This window comes from Poecile atricapillus, chromosome 2 (assembly GCF_030490865.1).
Source record: "Poecile atricapillus isolate bPoeAtr1 chromosome 2, bPoeAtr1.hap1, whole genome shotgun sequence".
NCBI classification, from domain to species: Eukaryota; Metazoa; Chordata; class Aves; order Passeriformes; family Paridae; genus Poecile; species Poecile atricapillus.
In genome coordinates this window covers 69,211,049-69,235,537 of record NC_081250.1, presented here as the reverse complement: position 1 = coordinate 69,235,537, position 24,489 = coordinate 69,211,049, and the positions used below count along the sequence as shown (strand labels likewise).

General features: G+C 37.6%; 1 protein-coding gene across 2 annotated transcripts in view; it reads left to right on the top strand.

The window, feature by feature from the left end:
- Positions 1 to 24,489, top strand: part of GMDS (GDP-mannose 4,6-dehydratase) — a 410,516-nt gene that overhangs the window by 56,665 nt on the left and 329,362 nt on the right. For both annotated transcript variants that reach the window (XM_058832047.1, XM_058832048.1), the window contains exons 2-4: positions 5,799 to 5,843; positions 9,808 to 9,895; positions 13,361 to 13,470. In XM_058832047.1, coding sequence (XP_058688030.1) covers positions 5,799 to 5,843; positions 9,808 to 9,895; positions 13,361 to 13,470 — 243 coding nt within the window. The remainder of the gene's footprint in view (positions 1 to 5,798; positions 5,844 to 9,807; positions 9,896 to 13,360; positions 13,471 to 24,489) is intronic.

Below are 24,489 nucleotides of genomic sequence, written 5' to 3'. Positions count from 1 at the left end.
CACATGATTTACATTTCCATGTTTATAGACACATTCTTCTAATCCCTATGCTTTTACTAGTGAGACAGAAAAGTATGGCTAGGTTTTTCTCAAATTCAGAGTTCCTAACTGCTTTGATTTATATTAGTGTACTAATATATTAGTATACAATACTAGACATTCATGTTTGAAGAAAAAAACTTAGCTTTTATAAGCTTTAGAAGGCTCTCTACTGAGCCTATTCTTTTTAGTAAAAGTTTTTTGTATATGTCTGAAAGCTAGCAGTTATTTTGAGTATCTTGATGTCTGAATATTTAGGGGCATGATTTTTAGGTTTTTTTCTGAAAAGCTATCAAGCATCTGACTGTCATCACTGGGAAATTTGTGGTGTGCTTGGACATAACAGACTACGTGCTACAGATTCCTGCAATCAGGGAAAAAAACTTATATACTCGGTTTGTTGGTGTAATTTGTTTTTCCCAAGCTGAGATTTTGGGGGAAGATTTGTGTGATAGATACAAGCTGTTTGATTATTGTAGAATAGCATATGGGTTTAAACTAAAGGTTTTATGTATTTAAATATCAAGAAAACAAAACTGCACTATTTAGCTGACATACCTTACTGTTGTTAGCTGAAGTTAAGCTGAACTGCTTTGTAAGGAGCAAACTTGAATTACAGAGGTTTATTCTGTTCATGTCAGACTTAGAGTGGTGCAAGGTTTGCTCTTTAAATGAGGGGTCTGTACTGAGGTTCACAGTAGACTAGCTATAAATATTAATGATGTGAATAATTTTTTAGATAAAGACAACTGGAGGAGGGAGAACGTCTTTTCTGTAACTGCAGTTGCAGCTCTTAATAAAACTTAATAGTTTACCAGTGGAATAGTGTGTGAGGTCAGATGGAGCTCAGACTAGGAAATAACACAGTGATTCATTTTTCCAAAGCAACTTTGCTTTTCTTTTGCCTTTAAACAAAACTTAATTGGAAAAGAACAGAGTAATATAAGTAGAATGCTTTGCTTGTTGCTAACTTTTTCTCCTGCTTAATTTTTTGTTGCATTGCACTTAATGAATTACAAAAATCTTCAATTAGGTGGACAACCTTTTAAAACAAAGGTGTTTTTTCTTTTTTTTTTTTTTACATTTACTGCCTTTTGACTTTTTCTTTTGACAGCAGGAACAAAAGGACACTTGTTTTTATATTCTTACTTGGCCAGAATACAAATCAAAATAGCAAAATAACTACTGCATTTGGAGGGTGGCAGCTTCAATAAATCAGTTAAATACTTCAGAGTTCATAGTTCTTCCTGTTTTCAGTATGGGGAATATTTTATGAATGCTTTAATGCTTTACCTCGATTATCACCTTGAAGACTTGAGACAAAGTGTAGCACTGTTCTTTTTATAGTATCTGCAAAAAATTATTGATTTCCTCTGTAAATCACTGGAAATTATTAGAAGTATGCATTTTTCAACAAAAATAACTTTTCACTTTATTGCTCTCACGGATTTTTCATTTTTAAGGAAGACTGCTCTGGAGTGCTATGAACAAATGAATAGTTGTTACAGACTGCTATTAAAACCATTGGACATTGCTTTAGAGTGGTGTGTATCTCCTGCCCCAAAGGATCTGTCACCATACTCCAGTTCAGTAAGTCTCTGAAATAGCATTAGCTTTGAGCTGTGCAAAAGTTTAAAAGTTGATGAACCATCAATTTTCTGTGCAAGGCCACCAGTGGTACTGGTTCTGTAGATTTTTGATGAGATGGACTATTAATTCCAACAAGGCTAAATGAAAATGTTGTCTGTGCACTGTTGCTGTTGTTGTTGCAGAAAGATGCTTTTAGGAGATAAAACCTGTATCCTATGGATGACTGTGCCTCTTTTTTCCATGCACTTTCCCCCAAACAGATTAATTGAACCTACCAAAATTTAACTTCAGCAGAGCACAATTATAATTTTTCACTCAAAAGAAATTGAGAACTGATGAGAATGGCCTTGAAAATTACCCCTTTTTAGTTTGAACTTCCACGAACTCACCTTTGTAGTTGTTCCTAAGGACATGGCACTAGCCTCAATCAGTTTTGAAATTTATAAATACAGGCATCGTTCATCTCTTCTGTGGTATGTGGAAAACCATTACACACTTTTTTGAAGGTGTAATGAATTCTGAATCCTTGATGTACTGTGGGGGGTTTCTTTTCAATTGTTTATTTTACTCCCCTGCAACTGAGAGCCCTTTCTCCTCAGTGGTACAATCATAATACACTTGCGTCTGTTATGTTGGGTCTTTAATTCTTTCTCCCTCCTTCTGAAAAAGCACTTCATGTACTTCTCCTGGAACTCTAGGAGTAGTTATAAAAAAACTCTGTGCCTCCTCCCCCTCCTCCTCTTGATCTTCTTCCCTTGATTTCTTTTCCCTTGTTTCTTCTCCAAGAGCTCTAGAAGGGTGTTGGAATGGGCCAAATAAAAGAGAGGCTGAAGATGGCTTGCATGTCAGGGTGCTTTTTCAGCCTTCCTTGGATGTGTCAGTATAAATGCCAAATGGAATTTGCCCGTGTAAAACAGTGCAAAATAAAGGAGATTGGATTGATAAACAGGCTATTGAGTTACACTTGTTTTCAGTTTTCTGTATAAATTATCCCATTATTTGCTCATGGATCAAGTCAAACTTGATACTGTTTTTGTTCTAGATTATTTTGCCAAAGCGCTGTCTAACTCGTTCACCACGTTGCAAGTGTTTTTTCTTTGATAGTGTGTCAAAGCTTATTGAAGTTCTTGACATTGACTACTGTATTAAATATAAAATATTGCATCCTAAAGTTGTCTCATGCTAGTTTATGTGGCTGTTTTCTTTCGTCTGGGAATTTTACAGACATGTTGTAAGGCAGCTGCTGTTGGAAACCTGCTGCTGTGTCTTGGAAGCCAGCTGAAGTATCATTCTTTGTATGAGCTTTCAAACTTGTATTTGGCTGAAGACAACAGAGATATTCAAATGTGAGGTGCCAGAGTGTGCTGATGAGGAACTGTTTTAACTGAGGTGGTTTATTTAGTCAGTCTTGTTAAACTGTTTTGATCGTTCAGGCTGGTGTGACATATCTGTATGGAGCCAGGCCTCATTGTAATCCTACTTAAAGGCAGCTTGGAGGCAATTTTCTTTCAAGACTGATTTGTCCACAGACAGAGACCTGCTTCTGTCTTGTGATATTTTGTTGATTTGTTGTAAACTGAATAGCATGGCTGGATACCTTACATGAGCAAAACTAAGCTCTCAAATGAAGTGTAATAGCACCTATATTATATAATAATTTAACACCTAGTTCCTTTAATATTCTTTTTCTGGTTCAGAGATTCCTGTATCTTGAAGACTTTGTAGTATAAATGCAAATCAATAGCTTTGATAATGTAATTTATATGTGTTATACAGTCTCCTATGGCTAAAGGTTTCAATCACTTTACAAAGCTTACTTATTATTGTTTACTCCCTGACCTCATAAGGAGAAGATGGAAACTGTGCTGTCCTTAGCAGCTGCAAACTCTTTGAGGCTTTGATGGCTGTTGTGATTACCATTGTCACTGACAGGCTGCTGTACTGAAAAGAAAAGGAAGAGAAGCGTGAACCCTGGGGCCGCGTGTGATACGGTATCACAGTGCAGGACAGCGCGGATCTGCACTGTGTGCGATTACCAGACAGTAAATCAGCTGTGCTGTGCCAGAGCCAGAAAGCAGGAGCTTTCACACTTGCTGCCTGTTTCCCACTCATTGTAAAGCCCTGCCCTATCACTTGATAGACCTGGAAAGGAAGCACAGAGGAAGCAAGTGCCACTGCTGGTTCAAAATGTTCCAGGGCGACTGGAAACTTTGAGCAATGGCCTGGGTGAGAAGAACAAGACCTTATTGACAGGGTTCAATCCTAGTTAAGTCTGTTTCCCATCAGCTTCCTAAGTAATCACAGCCTTACTTTTTTCATCTCCTTTGCACTCTCTGGGTCTCCCACTTTCACCTCCTTTTTATAAATTTTATTTATAATTTTATGTTGTAGTGGACTGAGCAACCAAGGAGAATTAGGAAGTTTTCCCCTCTCTGCTAAATCCTAGAGGAATTGCCAGTGAAAAAGATGACAAAAGCATTAATGGTGGCTGTCATCTCCCCCTTTGTGCCCATGTTTCTCCAGATTTTCCATTGAATATTCTTTGAATTTCTCCTTATAGTAAGGCCTCGTTCATATAATTTGATCTACATATTCTTCCAGTGAAGCCATGGCATGTGTGATTTGTTATTTTCCCAATTAACCAGTGTCATAGACTGCTATTACAGGGCTATAGCCCTGTGAAGATCTGTGCTCACATGTGTATATGTAGTGGGAGAAAGATGGAAGCTGAAACTTTCTTGGTTTCTAGACTGTGGTTTCTAGGCCTTCTAGACTGTGTGAGACTTTATGACACATTTTTACTATGAATTAATTCCTTTTTGAATGCTGCCCTTTTAAACATAGAGCAATGTGCTCCTTGTGCACTGTACTGTGCCATTTTGCATATACCTAACCATAGGATTTTGCCATCAGTGCAGTAAGCAATTTCTCTTAGCAGTCCTGCTCCTGTAGGGCCACCTAGAACATCTAAAATTTCTTAGTTTAGTATGTTATACTTCTTAGGCTCTCTATGAGCCAAAAAAAAAAAAAAAATAAAAAATCACTTAATATGAGGTAAAAAGAAGTTTTTTCTCTGGAGCAACATGCTTTTAAAGAATGATCAGAGATGTCTGTTTAGTTTTATCGTTAAATATCTCTGGCCATGATTATGACAGAGCAGGTCCATGTAACAGAGTTTAAACCTGTAAGCATAGGTGGGATCTCATTGTTTTTATGGTCTTTTTGTAGCAAGTCATTTTGGTCTGCTGGAATACATTCACATATTCAGGGAACAAACCAAGAAGTCAGTGAAAACTGCAGACTTTGGGTATTGGTAATCAATGAATTGGTTAGTGAGAACCTTTTCAGAGGGGTAAACTTCACTGAGTTTGTGATGGTGTGTACACATTTATAAAGGTGATATGACTTACTGTTTCTGGTAATCCTGGCAATAGTGATGCCAGGAGAATCCTCTTGTTTCAGGAAAACATGTGCTAGCAAATATTTTGAAGTATTTGCTTTCGAGGAGCTTAATAATTTAAGTTTGACAAGGATTTCAAGAGTGAAAAAATAAAAGAAAAATCTGACATTAAATGACCCAAATTCTCAACCTTCAATGATATATATTTAAACTCTGAAAATGGCTTTTATTATGTAGTTTAAATATAAGGTGTGTTAGGCATGCTTTTGAGAACTTGGTAGGTTAGGCAAGGCAGAATTATTGCTGCCTCCAGAAGCCTTGTAGAAGGAGCACCGGGGCAAGGGAGATGCCAGGGTGACAGCGTGCTACAGAGGCACATTGGTTTGCAGAGAATGCCAAGCTTGTGCTAATTTTTTTTTTAACATGTTTTTCCTTCCCTATCTCCAAAATAGTTTAAATTCAGTGACCGTGGTTAGGATATTTTGGAAAGATAGTCCCCAGGCACTTTATAATGGAACTTGGGAAGAGATTCAAGAGATGGGAGTTTGTAAGCAAGTCATCTTAAAATATACTGCTTCATAGTCTAAAATTAACTAAAGAGAATCTGTAGTATTTTTAGGTTGGTGTATGAATCTGGAGAAATCAAAGTATAAGCTTGTTCTACTCACTAAAATTATTTTTTTCCCCTCTTTTGAGATCTTAAGCAGTCCAAATCTCTCAGGCCTATTCAATGTATTTCTAACATTTTCCTATATCTTACTCTTCCCAGGATGGATCGTACTTGGCTGAGTTCCTGTTGGAAAAAGGCTATGAGGTGAGTGACTCGGTGACTGGCTGCAGGCTGATGGAGTCATTTGGATGCTGCAGCTCCAGCCCGCTTCCTCTGCTTCTGTCCTTCTCTGTGTATGTTTTCCACTCCAGTCCAAGATAACAAATCAAAACTCCAGAGAGGAATGTGCAACATGGCCTGTAATCATGCCAGGTTATTGTACTATTTATCATCTAATGTCCACTGGTGGATTCCCTCTTCTCCTCGGGGTATAGCTGCTTTGCATGTTTCCCGCCAGCTCAGATAAGCAGTGACCTGTGTGAGCCAAAACTGTAAGGAATTAAGGAATAATTTATGATGAAATGTATCACATAAAGGAATAAGAATCTGTTGTTTGTTCTCTTTCCCCACCTCTCTCTCCACAGTAAAAGCCCTTTTATTTTGGCAGTTATGTTTCAGCAATGAAAACCTTGCATTTTCACTTTCTCTGTTCAAAAAGGAAAAAACAAACCCTAAAACAAAACCCAAACAACAAACCCCAAACAAGGTACACTTTGGTACAGTTATTTTCTACCTTTTCTCTTGGATTAATTAATTATTGCTTAGCACATGGTTTTCACTTACGTCTTCCTTGAAATAAAGTCTGATTCCTTCTTGCTGCATAATTTTCCCTGGCAAAAATCACATTTCTTGTGGTCCAGCAAAGCAATAATCACAGCGTTGCCATTGTTATGGTATGATTTGAGGGGATTGAACTGATGTGGGCATAAATATAAGAATATTTGCCTTCTTGGTCATACAGGATGCTTCTAAAATGTATGATTATGGAAGAAAAGCGGGTGGTCAAAATAATTGCCCCACAATTTAGTATTTTTCTGGGGTTTAGTGAAAGTTAGTGCTTGTTTTAATATTGAGTTTTATTACTTCTGTTGTAATACTGCTTCATAGCTTAGTGAGGAGTCTCTTCTCAGCCAGTCTGTGCTTCTCATACTTTTGTACCATGTTAATCTTGCCTTGCTTATTCCATCCTTTTTTTTTTGCTTTATTGTTTAATTTGTTTATTGAAGTTGGTTTTTCAGTGTTGTAAATTGATTATTTTTTACTATTTCTCCATTCTGTTTGGGGATGAGAGATATTATTGTGGTTGCTTTTGCTACTTTGAAGGCAAAAGTACATATTCTCCCATAGTCCACAACGAAGCTGGGAGCCGACAACAGCAAATGAAACATAACTCTTTCAACAATACAAAGGTTTCTATAGTTGGGTAGAGTTTTTTCGTTCTGTTCTTCAGTTCTCCATCAATTTCTTGGAATGCTTCCCCGTGTTCCCATTTAGAAACCTCTGTTCATAAATAACTGAACACAAGCATGCATATGATAACTGATTGCCTGCCTAATTAAGATGCTTCATTTGACTTTTTTTTTTAAAAAAAAAACTTAAATGTGTTTGAAGATCTGGCTCTGTTGAGAAAAATCCACTGATACATTCTTGACTAGATTAACCAGTCTGCACACATTTTAGCCTGTCACAGAGTTTGCGTTTCACTTGTCCCACACAGACAAAGGTACCTTTCATCAGTTTTCTTACGGTAATATTGCTGTCATGGATTAAGCATTTGGCAGGTTTTCTTGCTCTTATGTGTGCATACCAGAATAAGGAGTGGGAGAAAAAGAAAAAAAAAAGAAAAGAAAAAAGAAAGCAGAAGGGCTCACATGTTTTTTTGTTATCACTGGATGTAACAGGCTCTCTGGATTTGTCTGTTTACTGAATCTTTTGAAGTCCTGCGATGGTTGCATTTAGCACATCTCGTTGGTCAAAAGTTTGTATCACAGTCATGAGCAGACACGAAGTTCTTGCAAGCCCAATCTTTCATCAGGCTTTTTAGATGGCAAGATTTGACTTATTGGTCAACTGTTCAGATGAACATGAATTCCAGCATGACTTAATTCAGAGATAGATAATTGTGTGCTCAAGAAGTCTCTCATGAGAACTTTAAGCCAAAATTTTGCTAGAAGAATCACAGAATAATTTAGGTTTGAAATGATCTCCAAGATCATCTAGTCCAATTGTTTACCCAAAACTGCCAAGTCCACCACTGAACTGTCTTCCTAAATGCCAGATCTACTTGTCTCTTAAATACCTACAGGGCTGGTGACTCAACTACTTCTCTGGGCAGCCTATTTCAGTTCTTTGAAACTGTTTCTTTGTTTCTGACGACCCTTTCCATGAATAATTTTTTTCCTAATATTTAATCTAAACCTCCTCTGCTCTGTTGTTGAGCACCTCAGTTTGCTTCCTTCAGAATAATCAGTTACATTAAAGCTGCAAAGTCAGATATTTTACTCGGCAAAGTAATTGTTTGAGTACTTAAAATATTTTCAGCATCATTTGTAAAAGTGAAGTTATTATGAAAGTGAAGTTGTTATGAAAGTGTCTTTTTTTGGAAGTGTTTCTCTGTAAACTTGATGGCTATAAATTATCCACACAATCTATAAAGAATTATTTTTATAGAGATTTTAATTACATGTTTTTTATACTGTATCTTCAAAAATCCATTATTTGATGGAAATTTCTTTTGGAGGGCACATTTCTCAGTGCCTCATTGATCCTGAAAGTGCAAATGTTTTATTCAGTTGTGGAAAGTTTAGTTTGAATTGTAGAATGTGGTATGTTGTGAGCAATGTGACAGGACACACAAGAGATTTCTGCAAGGAAATTGGCATCATAAATTTGACCTGTAAATAGTAAAGATGAAGTTATTGAGCTCTTCTAAATCTTGCCACCAAAATGTCATTCTTAAATCAGAAAACTGGTCTCAATCTGCAGTTGTGTGCACTTTTTTATGTGGTTAAATTTTTGACTTAAGATGAAATGAAAGATATTTTTTTTGTGAATTACCATAGCTTGTGTTATGTGTAAAACAAAAATCCTCAAACTAAACCAAAACACTACCTGTTCCTTCTTCTATATTCTTGCAATTTAACATCAAGTGGGAGAGTGAAGCGATGGCCTCAACAAACCAAGCCTAGGATGCATCGAAGTACAAGGGATCACATTCAGAAATAAAAGCCAGGGAGAGGTGGAGGACAGTCGGATGATTAAGCTTGATTTCATTTGTGCAAGCACAACATCTGTAGCTGGTAACCAAAGCTAACGTGAATTCTGGCAGCAGGCATTGTGGGGCTATCTTACAGGGCAGGAGGAAACAGAGTCAATGTTTGAAAAAATTCTCTTATGTTTTAGGCACAGACAGTCTTTTCTTTATTGTTAGTCAGAACCAGTTTAGCTTTTTTTCACCAGTTTATTTATCGTGGCAGGTTAAAGGAAATTCCCAACCTGGGTTTCAGCCTTAGGCTTGTCTCTGTCTCTTGTAACCCACTGGAGAACAGTGACTCATGAGGTCTACAAAACAGCACTGACTGTTCTGGCTGTTCTTCCAGCACCCCAGAAAGTGAATGACAGCTCATTTTAAAAATACATTTGAGCCTTGCCTTGTCTCCCTTCTTTCCCCTTGTCTCCCTTCTTTCTCCCCTTCTCTTCTCTCTGCCCACTCTGTCCTTTCCACAGCCCCATCTCCTGCTGCTGCTTTTTCTATGCCTGTCTCTGCCTCCAGAAAGACTTCTCTACAACCAAGGAGTAGTGGTTTTCTTGGCATTCACACATTGCTTCTCCAACTCCAATAAAGTTGTGAAGCCTCACTCACTAGGAGATGGTGCTCTGGGGCAATTTGGTGTTTTTTCTGTACTGGGTGTGATGTTTGGGCTGCTAGTGGTGTCAACAAGGGAGAAGGGGAAACCACTCAATGGTGCTAAAGTAAATATGACAGCACCTGACCTCATCTCCCAGTATCATGTTTGTGAATGGATAACTGTCCTACTTTAGGAAGAGGGATGAGCTCTGATTACCTGATGAAAGGGTTAGGCCCATGTACATGAGGATTTTGAGATGGTAATGAACACTTTCCTCTTAATGTTTACCACTTTTCAATTTTTCCTTGTACAATCTCCAGGTACATGGCATCGTTCGTCGGTCCAGTTCTTTTAATACAGGCCGGATTGAACATCTCTATAAGAACCCACAGGCTCACATTGAAGGAAGTAAGACTTGGCTTTTATATTTAAGGTGGTAAATATTATATTTAGTCTGGGCTGTGTCTTTGGTGGAGAAAGGTCCTTGGGAACAGGAAGGGAATTCAGTTTCCTTCTGCTAGTGTTAGCTAGCTGCTCTATCTCAGAAATAAAAATGACCATTTTTCTCTGAAGAAGATGTGGCATGAAATATCAATACACTTGTGTGTGTGAGTTTTGAAAAGTGAGAAAATGTGAGAGGGACCCAGGAAAGCACTTCATGTTGTGTAGAAATGCTGCCACAATTCAGAAATAGCTGGGCAGTAGCAGTTAGAAAATGGCTGGGCCTGGAAAATGCTATGTGAAGTTAAAAATATTGAGATTCAAAGTAGTTAAACATGGAGTTTTTGAGGTAGTTATCTTGTGTTTCCTCATGAGCTCCATGATGTCTGATGGAGGTGAAGGTTTGGAAACAGCCTGTATGAGAGCATGAATAAGGCATGATCAGTTCTTACTGATGACAAGAAGAATGGGTCTTTGGACCCTCTGAATTCCAGCACCCATGGAAGGGAAGACCTGCTTTACCTGAAGGAAATTGCTTGGAAATTTGCTGACAATTTACTGTATTCTCTGTTACCAATGATAATCTGGGAAGTTGAAATTATTACCTTTATTATACACATGGCAAAAAAAATGTTTATTTTATCCTTAAGGAAGTAAACTCGTCTCTTAATGAGAAACAGCTCAAATGTTGGATAGCTCCAGTTCAGCAGAAGGACTGAGCACTTTAACAAGCACACAGTTCTCCATGCTATGTCTATATTGTAGAGTTGTGCAAGCTGTCCTAAATAGTTCAGTTTAAGGTATTGTTAACAACAAGTATCTCCATGGTGTAAAAAATCATGTCTTTGAAGTCTGCTTCACACCATGGTTAAACAGAGCCTAATTTTATCAAGTTTAATATATAATGCAATTTATAGATTTCCTTTGGTCTTTGTAATTTTTGTTTAAAAAATGTTTAATTTATGACATGGTATTGCTCTGATTAGTTGCTATTTACTGTACAGTGCTCATTAACGTATCTGATTAGGAGAGGAGTAGAATTGAACAAAATACCTTTATGAAGAATACTGAAACCTGTTTTTCTGTCAAGAACAATGTAAGAACTGTTTCCCATGACTTGCATTCTTGGCTCACAAGGTAGAATGAAGAAAATGAAATCAAACCGGAACCTGTGCGTTGTGAGGACCATCTTGTGGTTATGAAAAGTGATTTCAGAAGACAATGTAGATCACAATAAATATCTATAAAAACATTTAAGGAAAGGAATGGAAGGAAGAAAAGAGAAAGCAGACGTTAATTTTTTTTCCCCACTTCTTATCTCATTTTCCTTTAACTGAAGAATGTAGCCATATGAATGGGAGGAGAAGGAATTGGACTTGGAATCTCAGGAAAGGCTACTCCATGGAAACTGTTTGAAAACAATGGGTTTCCAGGCAGTACTGGAGGAAGCAAAGAAGCAAAAGTGGTTGATGTGAGCAAACCCTAATTTTATCTTTGCCATGTATGTTTTTCCCATGAGGAATCAATTGCATGCTGCAAGATGGTGTTCTCCATAGAGAGTGAACCTCTCTGTGTGAAAGAAGTAGGGAGCACAGGAAGGAAGACAAGGTGTATCCTAGAGCAAGCCCTCCAGCTGTTGCTTGCTAAGGAGGTTTTTAGATTGGGTAATATTACTAAAGCTCAAAAGTTCTGGCATTTGATATGTATTTATGAATCTGTGCACCAAATAAACCCCATTTCTGGTAAGTCTTTCTGCTTAGCCTTTCACTCTTGGAAGGCCATCTTTTTCATGGGTCAGGTGGGAACACAGCTTCATTCCTTGCTCTCCTTCAGAATGGCCATTTGGACCAGAAGCTTTGAAGACTTGATGGTGAACCAAAATAAGCACACTCCATGAGAGCATTAAATGGATGGTAATAGTGGTCTGGTGTCCCTGTTTCCTGGGTCAGTGCAGCTGACAGGCCACCTTTCCTGGGAAGCTCTGAAACTGCTCTCTGGCCTGGGAGTCATGGCAGGACTGCATGTCTTTGCTGCAGGAAGAGGAACACAGGCTCTGGCATCTCTTTCCTGCCTAGCATTTCCTAACATAGCCACAGCTTCAGCTGGGTCTGAAGTCTCTTCAGAATGTCCTTTTCAACTTATGTGGATGTAAAAACAAATTTCATTGATATATCATGTATTACTTTAGCAACCTGAAGAGCCTCATGCGCATGTTTTATGGCAATGTACAGGGCTGAACATCTGAGAACCATGTGATCTGTTTGTTTCCTTGCTGTTTTATAGTGTTAAAAAAATGAAAATAAAAAAAAAAAAAATCTAAACCCGCATAAATAATACCTTAGTTCACATATCTCAACAGCAGTTAAAAAATGTATTGTGGTTTCACATAAGCCTGGAATTTAAGGCCAAAAATATTATTATTAAGGTCATAAACATCAAATGAAAATCTATATAAATATGATAAGTAAACATGAACAGCTAATTCATCAATAGTTATAACTTTTTTTTGCAAAGATCTGTAACTAGCAGTGTGGTTGTTTGGTTTTTAAATTTAATTTTAAATAAGAGCAAAAATGAGATCTGTTTTGTGAATTTCACTTTTGCAATATCTTCTTGACAGGTCAGGGTCTGAAAACAAGGACAACTTGATAAACCATTGCAACTTGCTCTTTAAATTTTGACAGCAGCTGGCTTCTTTCTCTTACCCACTCTTTTATACACAAATTAGAAAGAAACTGAAGTCTGGAAAAGATAAATAACATCTATACCTAACAAATTTTGAGACTTTGATGCATACTATCACAAACTATGTTTCACTGACAGTTAAACTGTTTTCTTAAATTCCCTTCCAGTGTGCATCTGTATTTTTTAAATGGAAAGAGAAAAGTAACAAATGCAGAAGGTTGTACTGTAATGTTATCTAAATGTTCATCTAGTAGATACCTTACACATTTTTGTTGTGTTGTGAAATTACAGTGAGAAACTAAAACATGTGCAGCATTTTGGGAAGGAGAAGAAAGCCATTGATGTATGCTTCAGAAGTTATTAAAGCATTTTTGAGTGGAAGATTGGAACCCCAAACTGAAAAATGCCCCATTTTTGTGACTAGAATTCTGTATCTGACATTGAACTTATTTACACAACCTGGGAAAATGAAGTGTAAGCTATTAAACAAATGATATAAATGTTGCTAGGTAAATAAGATTATATAAAAAAGGATCTGAAATGCCATTCATTTCTCCTATGGGGAAATGTATTTTGTGGTTAAAGCAGGGGAGAAAGAAAACCAAGAAAAACCAAGTTAACTGGTAATCTCTTGACTTTTTCTGATAAATATTTACTCAGACCTTGACCTGACATAGGATATGGACCAAGAATGCAATATTATTCCTAGATTAAAGTGTATTAACTCTGTGTTCTTAAACTCTGAAGACATGAAGCTGCACTATGGGGATCTCACAGACAGCACCTGCCTGGTGAAGATCATTAATGAAGTCAAACCCTCTGAGATTTACAACCTGGGAGCTCAGAGCCATGTCAAGGTGAGTAAACCTCTCCAGCACTGAGAATTATGAATGTGTTGGTGGTGTTGGTGTCTGTATATTACCTTGATTATTTCACACCACAGCATTTATAGCCATTTCAACAGCTGTTAATTTCATTGGGTAAACACTGACTTCAGTTGAGACAGTCACAGTTTCTGTGGTGCTAAATTACTGCATGAGTTAGCTACTCAATATGTATTAAGATGTCAGAAGAAGAGAGGTTAAATTGTTATTGTCAACAAAATCTACATGTTTAAAATTCTGGTTATTCTGCCATGGAAAACAAATTTTGCTGTAGACCTTGCTGCTGATCAGTCCAGAAATTATGCAGTGTTCTTAGGCCATGCAGTACTTAAAACAACATTATTTGGTTTGTTGAAAATCAATACATATATGAGAATTCATCACTTCTATAAAGGCTTCTCCTATACCAGTTTTCATGCAGGTGATATTCTTTCAAATATTGACCTACAAACAGAGAAAACAGCTCCGTTACTACCTGCTATTACAACACTTTTGGGGTTTTGGTTACAAAAAATCAGGTTAGAGAAACTGGATTAAAAAAGGGTCATTAAAAACCAGTAATTTGACCCTAGCAAGTACTGCTGCATCAAAAGGATGGAAAAATTAATAGTAGAGGCAATAACTTTGTGGTTTACATTTATTAAGCTACACTGCTGTAAAAGCTTAGTTTACTAACAGATGACCACTATTTACTTGCAAAATCCTCAATTATACTTCATGATTACAAACTGAAGCTGATGTCCAGGTAGAAAATTGTCATTAAAATAAATTCTGTGTCAGTCATATGTCCTGTTCTTATTGTGTGCAATGTATAAGCATTCTAAAGGTATAATATTTCCTGGCTTCTCTTGAGGTGAGAAGTGAAGGAGTATCTGAGCCTCCTGAAAATCAGTTTGACTTTAGTTTTCTAAGTAAACCTTCCCACAAAAAGTGGTGTGTTGTTTCCTATCACTGTAAGTCTTGAAATGCAGCAGGAGGAAATCACACTGAAAGACTGCAGTTATTGACAGCACACACAGCAGAATACAGACATGAAATGAGAATTATTCTGCTTTTAATTTGCTTGCATGATTGAATTAACTGTGTTAACATGGGTCTGGTTTATTAGCTCACATACAGCACTATAACAACAGGGCTATATAGATCCAGGGGCAGCAGATGGTCCAGAAGATAACTGAACTGCTCCTTCTTGGGGTGAAATCTGAGCCAGCAAACTATGCTGGGTATTTGCAGTCCACAGCTAGGTGTCCCAGCATCCCTTTTCTTGAACTGATTCACTGTATGGCAATGTCTGTGGGAATAACCTGTTCCACTTAATTTGGGACTAGAATGTACATGGTACTAGTACCATGCTAACATCACCTATCACCGCATCTTGGTCACAGCTCTGGGAGGGCATAAAGGGTAATAGTGGTGCTCACGCTGCTCCTGTAGATTCTTGGATGATTCTGCCATGGATTATGGGAAGGATTATTCCTCAAATGTCTCATTATTCCCCATGATTAGCTCAGTTGGTTAGAGCATGGGGCTAATAATGTCAAGGTTGTGGATTTGATTCCTGTATGGACCATTCTCTTTAGAGTTGGACTTGATCCTCCTAGGTGCTTTCCAGCTCAGACTACTCTGTGATTCTGAGCTGATGCAGATGTGGTGCTGAGTCTTGTCTTTTAGAAATCTCATGTCCTGGAGGACAATGAAAATGGCTCTATTAGAAGCTGACCTGGATGCATCAGGCTGATACTTAGTATGTATGCAGTCCTATGGGAAGTCTAGAACTTTTTCAAGGTGAGCTTGCTTCCTAGCATCTCCAGTGGTACTTCTGCTGTTGCAGCTGAGAAGGTAAGCACCCCAAGTCTGTTGACTGAGGTGGTTGTGAAATCTGACTATGCTATTGGTAGGACTTAAAAAACAGTCCAACAGTGTTTAGCATTTTAAAACCATTTGCAGTGTTGAAAGAGGGAGTAGGACTTGGCTATCTGTTCAGATGAATGTCTTCACCAGAGACCTAAACAGCTGTCAGCATTAGACTGTGGTTATATAAACTTATTGGGTTTGCTTGTGTGCATCATGTTTGGGGAAGGAGGGAAAAGATCTAATCTTAGCTTGCTTCACATTCTGGTCACTTTGAGCTGGTGACGTCTTCAGGATTTTTTTGGTGGTGTTTGTATTGGCTTGTGTTTATGCAGAATAAAGTTTTCTATCACTCTCACTTCCAGTTAGTTTATGTGAGCCATGCTGAAATGAAGGAAAATAAAATCATAGGAAGTTGGTCTGGTTTCCTGTAGGAAACCAATGAAGATGAAATTGGTTCTTGGAATGAACCCACAGTGGTCTGGGAAATACTGTCAGAGAGGACGTTTTTCTGAATCATAAATAGTGAGGACTGTGACTCATAAAGTAGGTCACTGGGAGGCTGATCTGATCTTGTACATGGGAGAAAGTGAGGAAAGACTGAAACTTGTTCCTTATTAAAAACAGTAAACTTAACAGGATGATATCATCAGTAGGAACAAATTATCCAGTGTGCATTCCTGCTTGTTTTGGTGAGAAATAGGGATTAGCTCTCTGCACTGTGGCTTCACCATGAGATGTTCAGAAAACAGTAGCACATTCACTTCATGGCTGAATTAACAGTTTGGTCTCATTTTCTCTATCCAGTCTTTTTATGTCCTCTTGCTTTGAACTGTAGTTCTTTGGGAATCTGGTGAATTGACCATGTTTTGTTTTTATTTAATTTGGTTTTATGGGAGTTGACAGTATATTGATTCTAAATAATTATCTATTATTGGGTATAGTAGCATGCAGATGGCTTAATCCAAATTCTGTTATCCATCACACTATATTCATATCCCTCTGTTGAATGTCTTCAAAATCAATTGTACAAATGTAGGTTGCCTAAAACGATGTAAATTGTTTTTTGCGCAGTTTTTCAGAGGAGGCACACACATAGCTATAAAGTTGTAACTATTTTTTCTTGAAGGATAGATGATCACATCAGTATTTGACTGCACTGTAAAGTTTTGTTTTCTTTGAGTTGTACTGAACTAGTGAAGCTGGCAAGTATTTTTTGACAAATTCCTGAATCCAAAAGGCAGTATAACCTCAGTAAAAGCTATCTTGCTTTTAGCAGTTGAAACTTTTTCAGTGTATCTGAGCAGCTAAATGTGGGCATGTTTCATGTCTTGCTGTCCTAGTAGAATTAAGTAGCCTGGTCCAATTTAGCTGCAGTGCATAGGTCCTCAGAGCCAAGGAAGGAAAATCCCAGCTTACGCAAAAGCCTGTGTTTATCCATGTCTCTTACTGCACCCTGAATCCACAGGTGGATCTGGTTGGTGGGAAAGCGGGATATCTACAGAGAGGGGAAACTTGAAGTAAAAAAGCAAAAGCTGACATTACAATTTCAGCAGAGTTGCAGAATGGTTGAAGGTCAGAAGGGACCTCTGTAGACGATCTAGTCCAACCCCATTACTCAAAGCGGAGTTATCTAGAGCGAGTTACAAAGAACTTTGTCCACCCAAGTGCTAAGTAGGATGGGACCCCAAAACCCCCCTGAGCAGCCTGTTTCCTCACCTGTGCAGTTCCTTCACTCTTACAGTAAAAAACCATCACACACCACCACAAACTTTCATATTTTTAAATGGCACATTTCCTGTGTTTCAATTTCTGACCATTGCCTCACCTCCTGCCACTATATACCACTGAGAAGAGTCTGTCTCAGTCATCCTTTCCCATCCCACTTATAAGGTGGCACTTCAGGCTAACCTTCTTCAGGCCAAACAACCCCAGCTCTTTCAGCTTCTCCTCATATGACAGACACTCCAGTCCTTCAGCCTTTTGTGGGCTAAGACTACCTTGACCAGCTCTTCCTTGACTGTAAGAATTGTCTGTTTGTAGCATTTCCCCTTGTGAGCTGTTCAGTCACCCATATCAGTTTATCAGTGCCCTCCAGAGACCATTTAGATTGCACCTGCTGTGTTGTCCTCATAACAGATATCAGGATGGTAAAATTCACCCATGAGGACCAGGATTTAGGGGCTTTCTTAGCTTACCTGAAGAAAGCCTTATCTACTACTACATCACATTGTAAAGGCTGTTTGCATCTCCAGATTCCTCACGGTCTGAGGAATATGAACCATATGGGAAACAGGTCATCATTTTCATTTCCTATCACAGTCTTTTATGGGATCCTTCTTCCTGCAGTTGTAATTGTGGCTGTGATAATTGCTGGGGGAAGATGGTGTTGTGCAACTTTATAGTCAAGAAGGTAGTGTTTGAGTCATGGCTTGGAAGATGGCATCCTCCTGTTTAGTACACAAGTGAATCCAGTAATTAAAACTATATATTGCTCACTTTCTCCTGCAGGTTTTATCAGTGATGTTGCAGGGGCAGTACTCTTCCCCCATACTTTTCTGTCCATGCAGTTAGAATAGCTGAAAACCATCTATGCCAAAGTCCGTGTCGGAGAGGATGGTGTCTCTCTGAGGCAGTCTCACATGAAGAAGGCACTTTCACTGCACATGTTCAGTGAGTGCTTAGCTATGAGGAAAGTCAAGGCACTCAATAGCTTAGCATGGAACTGAGTACTGAAGTCTCCTGGTTGCAGAGTTCTGGCATCCTTTCAAAGTCTCATGCTGTTCAATAGCCAGGTTTGGGAATACACCCTCCTTACAGAAGAGATCTCTATTAAAGCTCCTTATATTGGAAACTCTTCAGTTTAGTTTTCTGTAGCTTTAAATATCTCAGTATCACTGAAGCAAAATAGCTCTTTCTGATTGCTGTCATTGTCTATTTGATGGATTAATTCTGAAAAGAACTCTTTTGCACTGGAGGTGTGTTTTAGTAGCATGGTCCCTTAAACAGGAATACTCTTCTCTAATTTGTTCGGTGGGGGTATTTTCATCACACATAAATATCATTAACAAGTAAATCTTAATGATGCTACTTCTGTTTTTATGTGTTAACTCTACATACAGAGTTTGGTTCTCATCCAGCAATGCTTTCTCTTGGCAAAAAATGGTGTTTGTTGCTGTTGGCCACTTGGACCTTTAAACTTTTTTTTATTAATACAATATTGTTTATATGAAACTGTAGGCTAAATAATTAAAATAATTAATTGTTAAGCTTTTCCAGTATTCCACTAGTAGCAAGGGTTGTAAGTGCCAGTAATTACATAATCTATAGTTTATGTACTGTCCCTTGTAGTTCTTATCCAGTATGCTGTTTTCTTATTGAATAAGTTTTAAGCTTCTTATGGATGTTTCAGATGCTCACAGCTTCTGAGACACTGAATGGATTTTTTGTATGTTTCATAGAAGAAAAATTTTGGCTGTTCAGTGTAACAAGATCTAGTCAAGTTAATTTTAAAGAATATTAGCAATACTCTGCAGGGATGTAGTACAACTTATTCACAGGAAAAAACACTCCTAACAGACCTTAATTTTGTCATTAGAGAAGTTTATAGCTATGCTTTATAGAATATGTCATTGTCTCAATATGATAGCAAATTCCTTCTAATTTAGCATGTGTGGCTGTTCAATTTGTTAGCCAAAAATTGAGTTTCCAAACCTGATTTGTGCTCTCAGGCTATAAATACAGAGCCTTCTGCCATAGGGTACCTCTGATTAGCCCCTGTGTGGGGCTATGGTTCTGTGGCATACTCAGACACCAGTTAGTCTCCTGTCATCTGTTTACTGGTGGTGGCAGCTCGTAACGCTGGCCTTGGGAACAGCCTCGCTGGAAAATTCTTGTACTAACCAGCAAATACTGTATTTGCACAGGGCTTTAGATGGTGGGGTCTTGGACCTTAGCCAGAACAATTTGGCTCTCTGCTGTAAACACAAAGGAATAAAAACTAGCCAGGCTACCTTCTGTCCTGCAGAGTGTTTTTGTGCTTTTGCTCATGCTGCTGTTACCTGGGGTGTGATCTTGTAGGGTGCTGAACTGTCTTACTTTAGTTCAGCACACCCTCTTACTTGCTTTAACATCACACTGTTGCTTGCCTGAGTTTATGTAGGATGCTCTGTCCTTGTGGGATGGAGTGCACCAGAGGGCAGAGTAAGCCTCTCAACTGATTCTTTCAAATGGTTATATGTGTTGTTTTGCTGTGTGTACCTTAAACTCTTTACGTAATCCAATTCCTTTTGAGTGGTCAGGTTTTAGGTGGCTTTACACTTGAAGTATTTTGGGCAATGCTTTTAGTATAATACGTGCGGTACCTGTTCAAACAGATTCTGTGTGGCCTGGAAGGAAAGGAAATTCCAGTAATAGTTAGCAATTGGAATTATATATGTCTCTTCACTTGGTCCACTAAATATTTATGGCAACTTTATACCGTCCTGTAATTGCACCTTGTATTGTCAGACTAAATAGATTTAAAACCAAGTGTTAGTAAAGAACTTAGTGCAACTATTAATTTTATTAAACAGATTAACTTTAATAGTTAACTATATGTATTATAGCTGCAAATGCTATGAATACATAAAAAGAACAATGGAATAATGAACTCAGTGGTAGTAGTATTTATTAGCAAATACTACCATTAACAAATGGCTCCCCAAACCAAGTACTATTTATGTTAATACCAATTAGAAAATTAAGGCATTATGTTTATGGGTATATTTTAACTACAGAAGAGCTCTCATGACTTCAGCTGCAGGCTGGCATTGCCTCTGTGCCCTCCTATTCCACATCTCTCGTTTTTTCCTTAACTGCACCCTCCCTCCTTCAACAAAGCCCCTCCTTTTCTCCCTGCTCTTGTTCTGTACTAAGGTGATCTTTCCCTCTTGATAAAAAAATACTCAAGAGTTCATATACTTTTTGGATCACAGTGGCAATATTTATAATTCCTGTGAAAAATTTGCACATTTTCAGTCTTTCATTTTGCTGTTTTATCTTATGAATCATTTCCAGGGTAAATGCTGAAGCACATTCCTACAAATATGTTACTTAAGTGTATTGGGAAAGCAGCCCAATGTAAAAAAAAATTAGTATTTAATCAGGGATGTGAAAAGGCCCTGAGACAGGACTTTTCCATATGGTTTAGTAATTAAAGAGCAGAATGTACACTATCGTGGATCTGTAACTGAAGATTATAGATTCCTTTAGAATTTTTTTGTGGCTTTAGTGGGAGTCTCTTGCATGAAATGCAAGCTGGGGACTTTTTTCAGCTGCTGTTCTTGTTTTGTGCAGTCACATACAAAGCAGGCTGAATGCTGTGATGAATGAAGTGGTGTTTATCTTTGTGACCCTGATGATGGGTAAAGTACCACCTCCTTCGTCTCATACTTTGTGTGTGGTTTCTGCATTGAGGCTCTGTGATTTTATTTCCTAACTGACTTCTGAATTTCAAGTCTGGTGTAGTAAAGGGGGACAGCCCATGAATCCATATTATTCAGTGCCAAGGCCCCACTTACGTCTGGATACCTGCTGAAATCAAACCCTCAATGAACTCTGCTACTGCATAATTAAATTGAAAATTTTAAAATTGTTTAAAGCATATTTTATTTAGAGCTGTCCTATAAATGGAATTTTGTTAACTTGGATTTCCCTTTTAGAGAAGAGGAATATCATATAATTCTACTTTTGTTTGCAATAATCAAATCTCTGCTGTTACTGTAACTATTTTTTTTCTTAGTACAGAAGTAATTGCTGAAGTGGTTTCTGCTTCCAGGCATGAGCAGAGAGGAGTGATCAAAAACTTCCCTGAGAGTTTTCTTCGAACAACTGCTGCACGGGAGGAGAAAGGTGGGGGAAAGGGAAGGCAAAACCGGCTGTGGCATTCACAGCGTTGTATTTCTTGTGTCAAATAGATGGCAGCAGAGCGTTGTACACAATGGAGCAGCTCCATCCTGGAATGGGAATGGGGGGGGAATGACACTTCAAGCTGACTTGTATCAACTGCAGCCTTGAAAGACTTGTCATTTGGCATAAAATAGGGAAGAAAGCTACTATTGATAGTGCAGGCGCATAGAGGATGAAGAAGGGTATGAGATGCTATAAAGTACTGAATTTCTGGAGTAGTCCCAGGTGGCAAAACTTAATCTTTTAAGGTATGTCATCCACTCATGCAACATGATTGAAATCAGCTAACATAATATGCATGTCAAAATAAAGAGACAGAAAGAAAAAGAAAGCATTCACAAGTTGCAACTGAAAGTGATATACAGCTGCCTTGGGGTACTGTAGGAGTTGGCTAGAAAGCCTATGTTTTATTTAAGCAAGTTAGAGAAAGGAAATGTCAGTCCTCAATCAGGCAAGCATTCTTTGGTAAGGTTTACTTAAATGTCAGCATTCTTAGGAATAGAGCTGCAGTCTGTTCTGCTCCGATCCCCAAAATTAGATTTGGTATTAAAAATGGGTCAAGCTGCAGATCTGTGTCTTGAAGTGTTTGATTAATAAAACTAATCCAGAGTTTGGCTTAGTATTTATTAAGGACAAAATTAATGGCTGCAAAATAGCTGCAGTCCTTGTAGGCATTAACACATTTGGTTGTATGCACATCTACATCTAAAATTTTGGAGTAGGGCAATCCCAAAATAAAAGGTGGAATTGAAGGCTTTGATGGCAATGATTACTCAAGCCCTCAGATTTTAAGGTATCATAGTAGAAAGATAGAAAAGAAGTTGAGCAATTATTATTAGTAGTATAACATGCTGGGTCTAGAAGTTGTGTCAAGGCTGGAAAAGTCGATATGGGGTGCTATCTTATTTTGTAATATATTTTATTTCTTTTACAGCTCTGAGAGCAACCATCTGGCTGAGCATTAGCTTTACTGGTTATGTTTATGATAGACCTCGCTAAGCGTTTACTTTCTCTAAATGTGCTTTTTAACCCAGCTGCCTGAAAAGCTAGTGCAGCAACTTGGGGATGTCTGGCAGGTTTCTGTTTTGATAAGAACTTGTTTTTCATATAGCTACATTTCTTTTCCCCTGATTTGATATTTTAGCGATCCATCTACCCTTCTCATCAAGCTATTAAGAAACCCAAACCACTATGTAACTTATTTTTTACAGGTTTAAAGAAAATTATATTTGACTCACTTTGAAGTGTTGCAGCAGCTAGCTGCTGCAGTTTAGTGAGGGTAACACAGGTCTGCAAGAGTGTATGTGATTTTCAGTATCGTTCATCATACCCTGTGGAAAGTGTTAATGTAATAGCTCTGACTTTTAGAGCTTTTCCATTGTTCTTAAATTACTGCTAATACAGAAGAATGAGAGTGTCTGTGTTTTCTTTTATTCATTTGCTTATCTTATTATTATTTAATTTCTTAAAGTGACAATTTTAAGAAAAATCTAGGCATAACAATTTCATGCAATATCTGGTATATGAACACGGGTCAAGCTATAAAATTAAGGAAATGCATGTGATTTTTTTTTGATGAGTAATAATATGAAGCTGTTCTAATACATTTTTTTCTTTTTGCTAAGTGTTAAATCTGTTATACAATTTAATTTTTTTTCCTTGTGTCTCTGAACACACTTCCATGGAGACAAATTCTTGGAAGAAATAACATGGTTGTGTTTTTATATTTTTACAAACCATTTACTGAATTGGTGTTCTGAACACTAGAAATGGAAGCTATGAAAAGTCTGTGACTATGCAATAATACATGCATTGCACTGATTGTCTTGATGAATTAGGTTGGCAGAACAAATGCAAACTTTTTAAAATAAGCAGTTCCAAAACTCTCTCGGTAATTCTTCTTGAGGCTAAATGCTACAGACTGCTATTGAAGCCAAACCTCATTGAAATGTTTGCAAGGGGGTTGCTGGGGAGGGAGGGTTGTTGTTGTATCTTGCCACTTTTCCATTGAGGCAAGGATATTACCTTGAATGACATCATTTAATTTTCTCAATTTTGAAATGGTGTATTTGCATAACAAAGCAGTATTTCTTTTTTTCCTTTAGTTTCATTAGAAGTTGTGTTGTATGTGTGTGTGCATGTTTCCAGTCTTCTTGCTGAGTAATGCTAGATTTGTTCTTTGTTCTGTGTAAGTTTGGCTTTGTGGTTTATGCAACTTTAAAATGTATGTATATCCTCTCGACTTCCTTCACTTGTGGATGAAATAGACTGGGTGTCTTAAAGCTTCTTGGTGTTTTACAGACATGCAAAACAAGAGAAATAAAGCATTTTCTGTGGTAAAAAATGGTTTGTTTTATTTTCTTAGTGTTTAGAACAGCATTGAGAAAACCCAAATCACACAAACCATTTCTGTAAAAGAAATGTTGCAGTGAGACATGCACAGACAAACTCACAGAACCCCTATGATTGAGAATGGCTGTGTGGCCAGGAGTGACAGAACAGAGATTGATTCCACTGTTACAATAGACCATGGGCACAAGTTTCTATTTTTCTTTGAGCATTTTAGAAATTGAAGGAAGAGGAAACATTATTTGTTTATAAGTTCCAGAACCATATTGAGTCTTTTTCTTTTTTTTTTTTTTTTTTCTATTTCATTATTGGCAATAAATGTTGTGGTTAGGAAAAAGTGAAAGCTGTCATTTTGGGATGTTTACGATCTCTTGATATTGTGTTCATTTTTATTTTTACAGCAGAAATCATGAGAGAATCTGTACAAAATATTGTATCTTAACTGAGTGTCTCTTGTGAATGAGATGTTTGCTTTGTGAACAGTATACATCTGGTATTTATTGATAATCCATCGGAATTAGAAATCAGAATGGTTTAAATACTGTTGCTGCAGTTTAATCTTACTGTGTTGATGCTGTGTTACATTTTATTAGGCAGAAAACATATTCAGGAAATTTCTTGGTTTTCTTTAGATGCTGAGGAACTGTAACATAGGGATTTACCCCTGCTTGTGCAAAACACTCAAGTCTGGAGAGAGAGAACATCTTCATATGTGTTTGTGTTCTGACATGCAACTTGATTTGTAGGGGTTAGGTATGTCTTATATAATAGCTGATTATTTGGAAAAAGATTAATTAAAAAAACTCAAAACATCCAGTACTGTCTGCCCTTACATTAAGAACT